Consider the following 12,756-nt stretch of genomic DNA (forward strand, 5'->3'; position numbering starts at 1 on the left):
TTTAAAGCATGTGTCATGTCACTATGCCTGGTAAAGTTTGCAGAATTCCTGACCTGTCTACTGTTGTCACTAAAACCTGTGACAAAGGAAAGGGCTCACAGAGGTGGTTTAGATTTCTGCCCCTCTGGCTGCTTCTTGTTGTCATGAAGACATCTGTGGCTATCTTTGCTCAGTGCTTAGGAATCATTGTGCCAGCTTCTGAATAACTGAGCTTTTCATTGCTTCTTTCCTTGTAGGGACCTGAAACCTGAAAATATCCTCCTGGATGACCATGGTAAGTGGGTGAGCCTTTCGTGCCTAAGCGTAGCCTTGTTAGAGGGACGTAGCCCAGAAAGCTAACATGGATACATCTGCTGAATACAGAATGGAAACAACAAGAAACTCTTGGTGTTATGTTCTAAAAAATCCAAAGTAGGGCTGGAGAGGTGTTTCAGCAGTTAAGGTGCTTGCCTGTAAAATGCAATGAATTTGATTCCCCAGTACCCATGTAAAGCTACATGCACAAAGTGGTACATGCACCTAGAGTTCATTTTCCTCTCTCTCTCTCTTTTTCTCTCTCCTTGCAAATAAATGAGCAAAACAAAATAATATAAAAAACAAGATTTAATAAAATAAGTCTTGTGGCTAGGTGTGGTGGCTCATGCAACTATTTCCATCATTCAGGAAGCTGAAGTTGGAGGACTATCAAGAATTCAAGGCCAACTTGAGCTGTAGAGTGAGCTTGTGCCTCAAAAACCAAAAAGTAAACAAGAGAAAGAAAGGAAAGGAGAGGAGAGGAAAGAAGAAAGAATGCAAGGAAGGAGAGGCTGACTTACTCCTGAACATAAAATGATTCTATATTTTCTTCCAAGAATATTCTTTTTTTAAATTTTTTTGTTTTATTTTTATTTATTTATTTGAGAGCTATAGGCAGAGAGAAAGAGGGAGAGAGAAAGAGAGAGAATGAGCGTGCCAGGGGCTCTAGCCACTGCAAACAAACTCCAGACATGTGTGCCCCCTTGTGCATCTGGCTAACATGGGTCCTGGAGAATCGAGCCTCGAACCAGGGTCATTAGGCTTCACAGGCAAGGGCTTAACTACTAAGCCATCTCTCCAGCCCAGAATATTCTTGATTTATCTTTCCCATTTACTTCATCTGAAACTCATTTTGTATATGTTTAAGGAATGGGGAGGATCTCCAAAGAGTTTAGGATATTGAGGGGATAATACACATTTTTTACTATTCATTGACAAGGAACATCTGTTTATTTTCTGTGTCAATGAATCCACCTTCTAAAAAATGAAGTATCTTTCCATAGGTGGGTCTGTTTATAGATGTGTTCATCCCAGGGCCAGTACCACACTTCTAAAAGGACTTCAGCACATCTTGATAGTGCTAGCTAACCCTCCAACATTCTAGATCTTCAAATTTGCCTTAGCCATTCTTGGGCTTTTTTATTTCCATGTGAATTTTGACAAATAACTTGGCAAAGAACAGTGTGCTGAGAATTTAATTACAATGGTTTTTAATACATAGAATAATTCTCACAGAATTGACTTTTTAACTAGACTGAACCATTTTAAGTATTTAGTGTACAGTTTTATTGCTTGAGTCACCTTTGATTTCTGTAAATGCTGCTTTGTATTTATTTATTTATGCTGGGATGCAAATTGAACCCATGGTTTCATATGTGCTAGGCAAGCACTGTACTATCAAGTTAATACACCAACTTTATTTTGAGTTGACAGTTCCATCAAATTGCCAAAGTTTGTCTTGAACTTGTGATCCTCTTGCCATAGTCTTCTGAGTAGCTGGAATTACAGACCTGTACCACCAAACCCAGATTGCTTTGTAATTTTAACTGTAAAAACCCTTCCACATTTTTGGCGCTTTTTAATGTATTATTTCTTAATTTTCATTTCTTTATTTTAGTGAGAGAGTGAGAGTGAGAGAGAGGGCCTCAGCCACTGAAATTGAATTTCAGATGCTTGCGCCACCTAGTGTGCATGTATGACCTTGCATTTACCTCACTTTTGTGCATCTGGCTTACATGGGATCTGGAGAGAGACTGAGCATGGGTCCATAGGCTTCACAGGCAAGCACCTTAACTACTAAACCATCTCTCCAGCCCCACCTCTGTTTTGGAGGTAGGGTCTCATTCAAGCCCAGGCTGACCTGAAATTCACTATGTAGTCTCAGGCTGGCCTTGAACTCACAAAGATCTCCTACCTCTGCCTCCGAAGTGCTGGGATTAAAGGTGTGTGGCACCATGCCCAGCAGCATTGATCTTTTGATTATCTTCATAGTTTGTCTTTCCTGTAATCCTAAGTGGAATTAATATAGTCCCAATTGGGATTAATATAGTATGTAGCCTTTTTAGACTGATTTCTCTCATTTAGTAACATAAAATTTTTTCCATGTCTTTTTATGGTTTGAAAAGATTTTTTTAATTATTTATTTATTTATTTTGGTTTTTTTGAGGTAGGGTCTCACTCTGGTCTAGGCTGACCTGGAATTAACTCTGTCACCTCAGGGTGGCCCCCAACTCATGGCGATGCTCCTACCTCTGCCTCCTGAGTGCTGGTATTAAAGGCGTGCGCCACCACACCCGGCTTGAAAAGCTTTTTTAGTACCAAATAATATATTGCTGTCTGGCTGTAATGTAGCTTACATATTCATCTCCTGAAGGACATCTTGGCTATTTCCATATGTTGGCAACTGTGATTAAAAATACTATAAATTGCCAGGTATGGTGGTGCTTTAATCGCCATAGTGAATTCCAGGTCAGCCTGGGCTAGAGTGAGACCCTACCTCAAAAGAACCAAAAAAAAAAAAAAAAATACTATAATTATACATGTATAGATTTTGATGGGGCTAAAAGTTTTCATCTGAGTAAAAGGAGTATGACTGCTCAATTACATGCTAAGTGTGTTTAGGAGCTGGGCAACACAGCTAAGTGGTAGAATATTTGCCTAGCATACACTTAATTTTTTGTTTGTTTACTTTTGAGAAAAGATGCCATTATTTAGCTCAGGTTGACTTCAAACTCATTTTTAGTTAAGCCAGAGAACCCCCCCACAAAACAAACCTCAAAACAAAACAAAAAAAGAAGGGGCTAGGGAGATGGTGATGCACAAGGTGGCACATGCACACAAGGGGGCACATGCATTTGGAGTTAGATTCCAATGGCTGGAGGCCCTGATATGCCAATTCTCTTTCTCCCTCTCATAAAAAAGGGGGCTAGTCTATTGGGCTTGCTTCAGAAACTTTAGTTATTTATTTATTTGAGAGCCAGAGAAAGAGGGAGAGAGAGAGAGAGAGAGAGAGAGAGAGAGAGAGAATGAGTATGTCAATGCCTCTAGCCACAGCAAACTCCAGATGCATGTGCCACCTTGTGCATCTGGCTTAAGTGGGTCCTGGAAAATCCAATCTGGGTTCATAGGCAAGCACCTTCACTGCTAAGCCATCTCTCCAGCCTTTATTGTTGAATTCAAAAGATACTTTGGGGGTAGGTGAGATAGCTTAGTTGGTAAAGTGCTTGCCATACAATCATGAGGACTTGAGCTCAGATCCCCAGAATCCATGTAAAAGCCTTCAGGCATGGCAGTGGGCACCTATAGTCATAGCTCTGGGAACACACAGACAGGAGGATCTCTTACACTTGTTGGTCAGTCTAATCTTTGAGTTCTAAGTTCAGCAACAGGCCCTGTCTCAAAGAAATTAGGTGGTGAGCGCTTAAAAAGGATATCTGACATTGACCTCTGGCATTCATACACACATGTACATACCTGCACACACAAATAAAACAAGAATACTTTATATCAGTCATTTTTAGATTTTCTCCCAGCTTATGGCTTATCACTTTCTTTTTTTCTTTCTTGTTTTTTCTTTTTCTTTTTGATTTTTAGTGGGGACTTTAACATGTAAACATACTATAAATTGGTCATATTCCCCCTCTCTTGCCCCCATTCCACTGAGATCTCTTCTCAGTAGGAAATCTGTAAGCACTGTGGGGTCATGAATATACCAGTTGGTTCCTGTGGGAAGGACAGTGGCTAAACAACAGTATACCTTCCCATGCAATGGCTCTTACATTATTTCTGCCTCCTCTTCTACAATGTTCTTTGAGCCTTGGAGTCTCCTAGTGTTGAGCTCTCAGCAGCCTTTTGAAACAGGGTCTTGGTATAATCCAGGCTGATCTGTAATTAACCCTGTAGCTCAGGCTGGCCTCAAGCTCCCAGGGGTACTTTCCTAATACTGTGTTTTACAGAGCTACCATTTATTTATTAAAGCTGCTGAAATTGAATCCAGGATTTGTACATGCCAAACTTGTACTCTCCCACTGAGTTACACCCCAAAATTTTAAATTTTATTTTAGAGAGAGAGACAGACAGAATTGGCATGCTAAGGCCTCAGCCACTGCAGTTGAACTCCAGATGTTTGTGCCAACTAGTGGACATGTGTGACCTTGCACTTGCCTCACTTTTGTGCATCTGGATTACATGGGATCTGGAGAGACAAACATGGGTCAATAGGCTTCTCAGGCAAGTGCCTTAACCACTAAGTAATCTCTCTAGCCCCCTGGCACATTTTTTAAAATAATTTTTTGTCTTTATTTATTTATTTGAAAGTGACAGAGAAAGAGGCAGAGAGAGAAAGAGAGAGAGAGAGGGAGAGAATAGGTGTGCCAGGGCCTCCAGCCACTGAACATGAACTCCAGATATGTGTGCCCCCTTGTGCATCTGGCTAACATGGGTCCTGGGGAATTGAGCCTTGAACCGCGGTCCCTAGGCTTCACAGGCAAGCGCTTAACCACTAAGCCTCTCTCTAGTCCCTGGTACATTTTTAATTTTGAAAAAGTCTAGCCTGACAGTTTTTCTTTTATTGCTTGTGCATATGGTTGCTATTACAACTGACTTTAAATCCAGTAATGTTGCAAATTCATATTGGATTCATCTACATACACTACCATGCCCTCTACAGAAGAGGTTTTAAAAAATATTTTTGTTTATTTATTTGCAAGCAGAAAGGGATAGAAGAGAGACAGACAAAGAGAATGGACATGCCAGGGCTTCTAACCACTGCAAATGAACTCTAGATGCATGTGCCACTTTGTGCATCTAGCTTTATGTTGGGTATTAGGGAATTGAACCAGGTTGTTGGGCTTTGCAGGCAAGCATCTTAACCACTGAGCCATCTCTCCAGCTGCGCAGATGAGTTTTATGTCTGATTTTCTAGTTCTCATGCCTTTTGTTTCTTCTTTTTGCCTTCTGATGCAGGATGGGACTGTCAGTACAGTGTTGAAAAGAAGTGGTAGCAGCAAGTACTTTTATCTTGTTTCTTATCTCTGGGGGCAGCATTTCAACATATCACCATGAAGAATGAATTTCCTGGCAGATATACATTATCAAATTTAAGAGTTTTGGTTTTTTTATGTTTATCCAATTCAGAGGATTGAAGCCAGGGCATCATGCATTCAAGGCAAGCACTCTACAACTGAGTTATTTCCCCCAATTCCAAGAGTTACAAAAAAAAAAAAAAAAAAAAAAAAAAGCTGGATATGGTAGCATACACCTTTAACCCCAACACTTGGGAGGCTGAGGTAGGTGTATTGCTGTGAATTTTTGGCCAACTTGGACTACAATGTGAGTTCCTAGTAAGCCTGGCCTCAAGTGAGACTCTCTTTCAAATAAATTCATAAAACAAAAAGCAAAACAATAGCAACAACAAGAAGAATAAGATTAGAGAATGGTTGGGGACTGGGATGTAACTCATTTGGTAGAGGGTTTGCTTATCATTGGGTTTGATACCCATAAAACCAGGTGTGGTGATGCATGTCTATAATTGTAGGACTTGGGAAGTGGAGGCAGGAGGATGGGAAGTTCAAAGTCATCTTCAACTACATAGTGAGTTTTGAGGCCGGGCTTGGCTATATGAGACTGTGTCTCAAAGGAGAAAAAGGTAATTAAATTTTATCAGTGCATTACTGTTAAGACTGTTATTATTTGGGCTGGAGAGATAGCTCAATGGTTAAGGTGCTTGCCTAAAAAGCAAGGTTCAATTCCCCAGGACCTATGTAAATCCAGATGCACAGAGTAACATATGTATCTGAAATCTGTTTGCAGCGACTGGAGGCTTTGGTGTACCCATTTCTCCCTCTCTCTTATATCTCTCTCTCTGCTTGCAAATAAATAAATAAAAGTATTTTTTTTTTTTTCCTTTTCGAGGTAGGGTCTCACTCTGGTCCAGGCTGACCTGGAATTAACTCTGTAGTCTCAGGGTGGCCTTGCACTCACGGCAATCCTCCTACCTCTGCCTCCCGAGTGCTGGGATTAAAGGCGTGCGCCACCACGCCCGGCAATAAAAGTATTTTTAAATGATTATTATGGGGCTGGAGAGATGGCTTAATGGTTAAGTCACATGTCTGCAAAGCCTAAGGACCCAGGTTCAATTCTCCAGGTCCCACGTAAGTCAGATGCACATAGTGGTGCATACGTCTGGAGTTCATTTGCAGTGGCTACAGGCCCTGGCGTGCCCATTCTCTCTCTCTCTCCCTCTCTCCCTCTCTGTTTCTCTCTCTGTGTCTCTAATAAGTAAATAAATAAAAATAAAAATCTTTTAAAAAATATTTATTTATTTACTTGAAAGAGAGAAAGAAAGAGAGAGAATGGGCATGCCAGGGCCTCCATCCACTGCAAACGAACTCAAGGTACATGCACCCCCTTGTGTATCTGGCTTATGTGGGTCCTGGGAATTGAACCAGAGTCCTTTGGCTTTGCAGGCAAATGCCTTAACCACTAAGCCATCTCTCCAGCCCTAAAAATCTTTTTTTAAAAGATTATTATGATTTATTGTTAGTGTACTTAATTCATTAATTAATTTTCAAATGTTGCATAAGCCTTTGTTATTAAAATAAGTCAGCATGGACATACTGGGCTGTCCTTAACACAGATTGCTACATTCTATCTTCTTTCATCCTGAGGATCTTTTCAGGCATCTTCCCATGTTTGTCTCTTCTGAACCACATAACCTGTAGAACTTATGCTGGTGGCTCTGTCCCAGCAGCTGTCCTTGGGTCCATTCTAGACTGCCAGCCTGAGTCAGGACCCCAGCTGGAGGCTGCCCAAAGTTCTAGGTGTGGGGCCCTCCCAGGCAGTGTGCCTGGTTTATATGGAGCAAGCAATGCTTGCAGGGAAACACTCTCCCTTATCCTCCTCTGAGCAAGACCCCAGAATTTCTTATGTGTGATTATTTTGTTAGTTGTTACTAATGGACCATGAACCCGGTCACTGTGAAGCATGGTCATATGCCATCTTACTTTTATGTATTTTTTTAAAATTTTGTTTTTCAAGATAGCATCTCACTCTAGCCCGGCTGTCCTGGAATTTGCTATGTAGTCTCAGAGTAGCCTCCTCCTACCACTGTCTCCTGAGTGCTGGGATTAAAGATGTGCGTTAAGTGAGGGTTGCTTGCATGATAATGGATGAGAAGTTATTTATAGGAGTATGGGCAAGTTCCATGTCTATAGCTGGGAAGAACATGACTCCCTCTCTCCTAGCAACTGTTAGCTGCCATTAGCTACTCTGGGAGCTGTGGGGTCTTATGGAATTTCTCCCATCATTGATGAAATATTGACAGGCTCAATCTGGTACAGGAAATGACAGCTGCTATGAGTTCATGAATGTAGTGGCCATATTGTACCCAGAAGACAGCATTCTGTAGCCCTCCTCTCCATCCTCCTTACATCCTTTCCACCTCTCTTTGGCGAAGTTTCCTGATCCTTGGAAGGGGTGAGTTAGATGCTCTCTTTAGGGCTAAGCACACACTAGTCACTCATTATCAGCAGTTTTTCCACCTATGCTTCTCTGTATCAACTTCTTCCAGGTGAAGAAATTTGGGTGATTGAGGCTGTGAACAGCACCAATCTATAGGAACAAAGATTTAGAAAGAAGTTTGACATGTTGTCCATTTAGCATACCAATAGTGGTTGATTCCTTCGTAGGGCCTATGTCCCTAGCCACAGGCTTTGGGCCAGGTTTATAGTACCAGGCATGAATTCTCTGCCGTGCAGTGGGCCTCAAATCTAATCAGAAAGTGTTGGTTACTCCCATAGCACTCATATCACTTACACCAGTGGGCACATCTTGCATGGCAGATAGGTTGTAGAACCAGAGTTGGGGAAGACTGTGGATGACCTCTCTTGCTTATAGCTTGCATAACCCCATCTGGCATGAAGGAAACTAGCTAGCAGGGAGGAAGCTCCAGCTCAGTTCCACCTTGACTTTTTTCTACACCCTGCAACCAACGTGTGAATAGTGTCCTTAGAAATAGGGACTTAACATCTATGCTTTTTGTTTTGTTTTTGTTTTTGTTTTTGTTTTTCAAGGTAAAGTCTCATGGTAGCCCAGGCTGACCTGGAATTCACTATGTAGTCTCAGGGTGGCCTTGAACTCATGGCAATCCTCCTACCTCTACCTCCCAAGTGCTGGGATTAAAGGTATGTATGTGCCACCACTCCCGGCCTCCCATCTAGTTTTAATGGGCAACAAAGAGCAATGGCAATAGTCTATATTGTTATATTATTTGATGGGCCTCTGTAGTTTTCCTGAACAACTCATTGGGTATTTTTCTTTCCTCTCTCTCTGTTTTTCTTGAGACAAAGTCTTTCACTGGTCCACAGCAGAGTTCACCAATTAGGCTCTACTAGCTAGCCAGCAAGTGCTCAGGATCCTCCTGTCTTTGCTTCCCTAGCACTGGGATTACAGGTGTGTGCCAACATGTCTGCCTTTTATGTGGGTGCTGTAGATCTGAACTCAGGTCCATATATTTGTACAACAAGTACTTTACCCACTGAGCCTTCTCTCCAGCCCCTTAGTGATTTCTTAGTATCACCTAATACCCTTACCAACTTTAAATTTTCCCTAGTTCCATAAATGCTTGTATAGTTATGCACTGAATATTTAATGGATTCCACATTACATTTGATTAATATCTTGTTAAATCCTTTAAAATACTTATTTATTTGCTTATTTATTTGTATATGCATGTGGGGGGACACCAGGGTCTCTTACTGCTGCAAACACGTACCAGATAATGTGCCACTTTTTGTGTTCTGTTTTACATGGGTGCTAGGAAATTGAACTAACTGCTAAGCCATCTCCCCAGCCCTGTTGAATCTTTAAAAAAAATTTTTTTAATGTTTTATTTATTTGAGAGAGAGAGTGAACAAAAGAGGTACATAAAAAGAGAGAAAGAATGGGTGCCCCCGGGCCTTTAGTCAGTGCAAACAAACTCCAGATGCATCTACCACCTTGTGCATCTGGTGTATGTTGATACTGGGGAATCAAACCTGGATCATTAGGCATCTCAGGCAAGTGCCTTAACTGCTAAACCATCTTTCTAACTCTTGTTGAATCTTTTTTAACTTCACAGATTTCTCTACCTGTTTCTTTTTTCCTAGGAAGGAATAAAAAGCTATTCTGCTTTTCTTGATTTTAAGAGACTGAATTTCCTTTCCTCCCAGTTTCCTCTTTTTGAAGAAATATTTTATATGTATTTATTTGCAAGCAGAGAGGGGTAGGGAATGAGAATGAATGTATATGCCAGGGCCTCCAGCTGATGCAAATGAATTCCAGATGCACGTGCCACTTTGTGCATCTGGCTTTTGTCTGAGTTTGACACAAGTGATACCAGTTTGAATCTGAAAACTTGCACCAAGTCCTAACTCCCAGGACCTTAGAATGTGACTATATTTAGACATAAATCCTTTACAAAGATATATAAATGTTGTAGAGCACTTGCCTAGCAATTAGGAGGCTCTGGTTTTCATTCCCAGGACATAAAAAAAATATTAATGATTAATACACACAGAGAGATCCAAATAAATAAAATGAGGTTATTAGGGTAGGCCCAAATTCAATGACAGGTGTTTGTCAAGAACATTTTCTATAATTTGTTATTTTCATAGGAATTTAAAAAATATTTACATCCTCTTAAATATAAGACATTTGTACACAGTAGAGTTCCTTAAATGAGATACTTTAATTTTATATTTTTCTGGCTCTATTACCATTTTTTCATTCGTTATGGACATACTCAGTATGTAAACAGCACATGTTGTTATCATCCTATCCCTCATCCCTGGCCCCACTCCAAAGGGACCCTCCTTGTTGGGGATGCAGGTCATCCCCATGGGGATTGTGGGTTGTGCATTGTAGGGGCCACTGTCAGTTATGGGGAAGAGGCAATGTCTCTGTGCATAGTATCCCAACTTGTGTCTATAACAATCTTTCTGCCTCTCTTCGGCGAAATTCCCTGAGCCATGTTGGGTGTGTTTTAAGTCTACTTCAGTGGTGGGCTCTTAGGAGCCTCTGGATCTCTGATTTGGTAGGTGTTGAGGTTCTCAGTGTCTATCTTCTTCACCCTTGTGATGATATCAGGTTCACTGAGAAAGCAGCACTCCTGCTTATTTCCCCAATTTCTCTGTGGTTGCAGCTGGGGCCTTGGTGAAGTGTGATGGGTCATTTCTCTCCTTAGGTCCCACTTCCATCTGTAAAAGAGAAGCAGATTCTGCAATGAAGAGTGAAGTCAGCACAGGTTAAATGGGATACCCATTATTAGTTTAGAGAGAATTTAATGGCTGTAGACTCTCATGTAGCCCAAGATTAGTGGGAGCTTGTATTGGAGAGCAAAATCATTGTCTGAATATGATTCTGACTTGTTTCCCAGTTCCAGATATGGGGTTCTTTCTACTGAGTAGATCTGTTAGCCAATCCAAGAGCAGTTGGTTACCCACCATGGCTGTGTGACACTATTGTACTTGTGTGAGCATCATGTCAGGTTGTTTGCTTCTTAATAGCTTAGACCTCATGTGGCTCAGACAAGTGTTGGTCACTTTGCCCCAGTAGCTCCTTTAGAGCCTTCTAGTGCTGGACAGGCTAACTGTCTGGGGACTGGCTCTCTTCCAGATTCCAGCCAGGTCTCCATGTTCCATACCAATAGCATGTGGTATCTTCACCAGTAGGGTCTTACCATTAACCTCTGGTGGGTAATCAAGCACTCTGACAGAAGTCTGTCTTGTTTTGAGAAAACTTGTAGGTCTCTCTGATCAATAGCTCATTGTGGGTGTTAACCATATCCTGCCACTGGGAGTTACAGGCCAGCACCCAGGTAAAAGAAAGAAAATAGAAGAGAGACTTCTGGTTAAGATGGCGGCGTAGGAACAACGCCAAAGCAGCCTGGGGGGGGGGGGGAAAGACCAAAAAAACTCAGCAAGATACACACTTTGACTAAAAAGTGAGGTGTACAGGAAATTGAAATGGCAGTGGAGAAGTAGAAGAGATCCAGAGCCCGCACAAGCCAGCAAAAGCAGCACCAGCAGGTCCGCTGACTGTGGTGGCGGCAGCACACCAGAAAGCCACCAGGCTTGGCTCCAGCTGCAGGAAAAGCCAGGTGAGGGGAGCTTCCACTTACACCGGCGCTCTCTGCAACTCAAGAAACATGAAGGGAGAGTGGCAGTGAGCAACGGAGGAGCAGATCACAAGGTAGAAGGACACGTGGAACAGCGAGAGAACCAGAGCAGCTGTGGCTCCCTCCCTTCCCCCACTGCCTATGCCTAGCTCCAGGTAACAGAGCAGCGGTCCCGGACCCAGTCACTCCAACTTGAGCAAACAGCAGGACCCAAGCAGGAGCAGGGTCCTGCAGCAACACCAGCAGCTCCAGACCCAGCAGCAGTGGCCCCAGCAGCAGCAGCAGAGGATCCAGCAGTGCAGCTAAAGCAGCAGCAGCAGCAGTGGGGGGCCCAGCAGAGGTGACAGACCCCGCAGCGTCAGCTTTAGCAGCAGGGATGGTTCCAGCAATGGGGTGCCGATCTGCAGGGCCACAGTTGCCAGGCTTGGTTTGCCCCACAGGAAAAGCCAGTGCCCAGCTCCAGAAATCAGAACAGCAGCCCAACAACCCAGCCAGCAACATGACTGAGACCAAAATCACCCAAAAAGGTAACTGGGATTGATTGCACCAGGAAAGGGTCTCACTTGGTCACAAGCTGACTTTGATCCCTCAACAGACCAGAAATCTTAACCTCTTTGTTGCTAGAGGATCTGGTTGTTATAATAACTACTCTTGCATAATTATTTGGTGCTATTTTTGATTGAATGTGTACTGTGTTTAGTTAAATTTTAGAATCTACCTGTACTTTATTCCACTCAGCCTACTTGAATACTACCATAGCAGGGAAACTCAACCCCTAGGAACACCTTTGTATATACTCTGAGAGCCTTAAGAGCCACACCTAACACCTTAAGCTCCTATCCTGAAGATATATAACATTAAATCAATTGATACAGCTAAGAATACCCAGCTAGGTAGAAAATCCAAACATTAACTTAATCCAAGATGCAAAAATATATACATTATGACACAAGAAACACTAAATAGCAAGACAATATAAATCCACCTAACAGTATTAATGCATCAGAAATGTCCTCCAGTGAGAATGAATTAGAGAAAATGCCTGAGAAAGATTTCAAAAGAATGATTGTAAATATGTTCAAAGAAGTCATAGAACAAATCAAAGGAGTCAAAGAGGAACTCAAAGAGGAAATCAAAGGAATCAAATAAGATGCAGGACACCAATTTCATGAAATAAAGAAGGTAATACAAGACATAAATAAGGAAATAGAAATAATAAGGAAAAACCAGTCAGAATTACTAGCAATGAAGAACACAGTTAATGAAATAAAAAACTCTGTAGAAAATCTCACCAATAGAATGGACGA

The 12,756-nt window shown here is 41.9% G+C and overlaps 1 protein-coding gene across 1 annotated transcript in view; it reads left to right on the forward strand.

Moving 5' to 3' along the window:
* Positions 1–12,756, forward strand: part of Grk4 (G protein-coupled receptor kinase 4) — a 167,837-nt gene that overhangs the window by 127,778 nt on the left and 27,303 nt on the right. Inside the window, exon 11 of the mRNA XM_045161262.1 lies at positions 237–274. Coding sequence (XP_045017197.1) covers positions 237–274 — 38 coding nt within the window. The remainder of the gene's footprint in view (positions 1–236; positions 275–12,756) is intronic.

Source organism: Jaculus jaculus, chromosome 11 (assembly GCF_020740685.1).
Source record: "Jaculus jaculus isolate mJacJac1 chromosome 11, mJacJac1.mat.Y.cur, whole genome shotgun sequence".
Classification (NCBI taxonomy): domain Eukaryota; kingdom Metazoa; phylum Chordata; class Mammalia; order Rodentia; family Dipodidae; genus Jaculus; species Jaculus jaculus.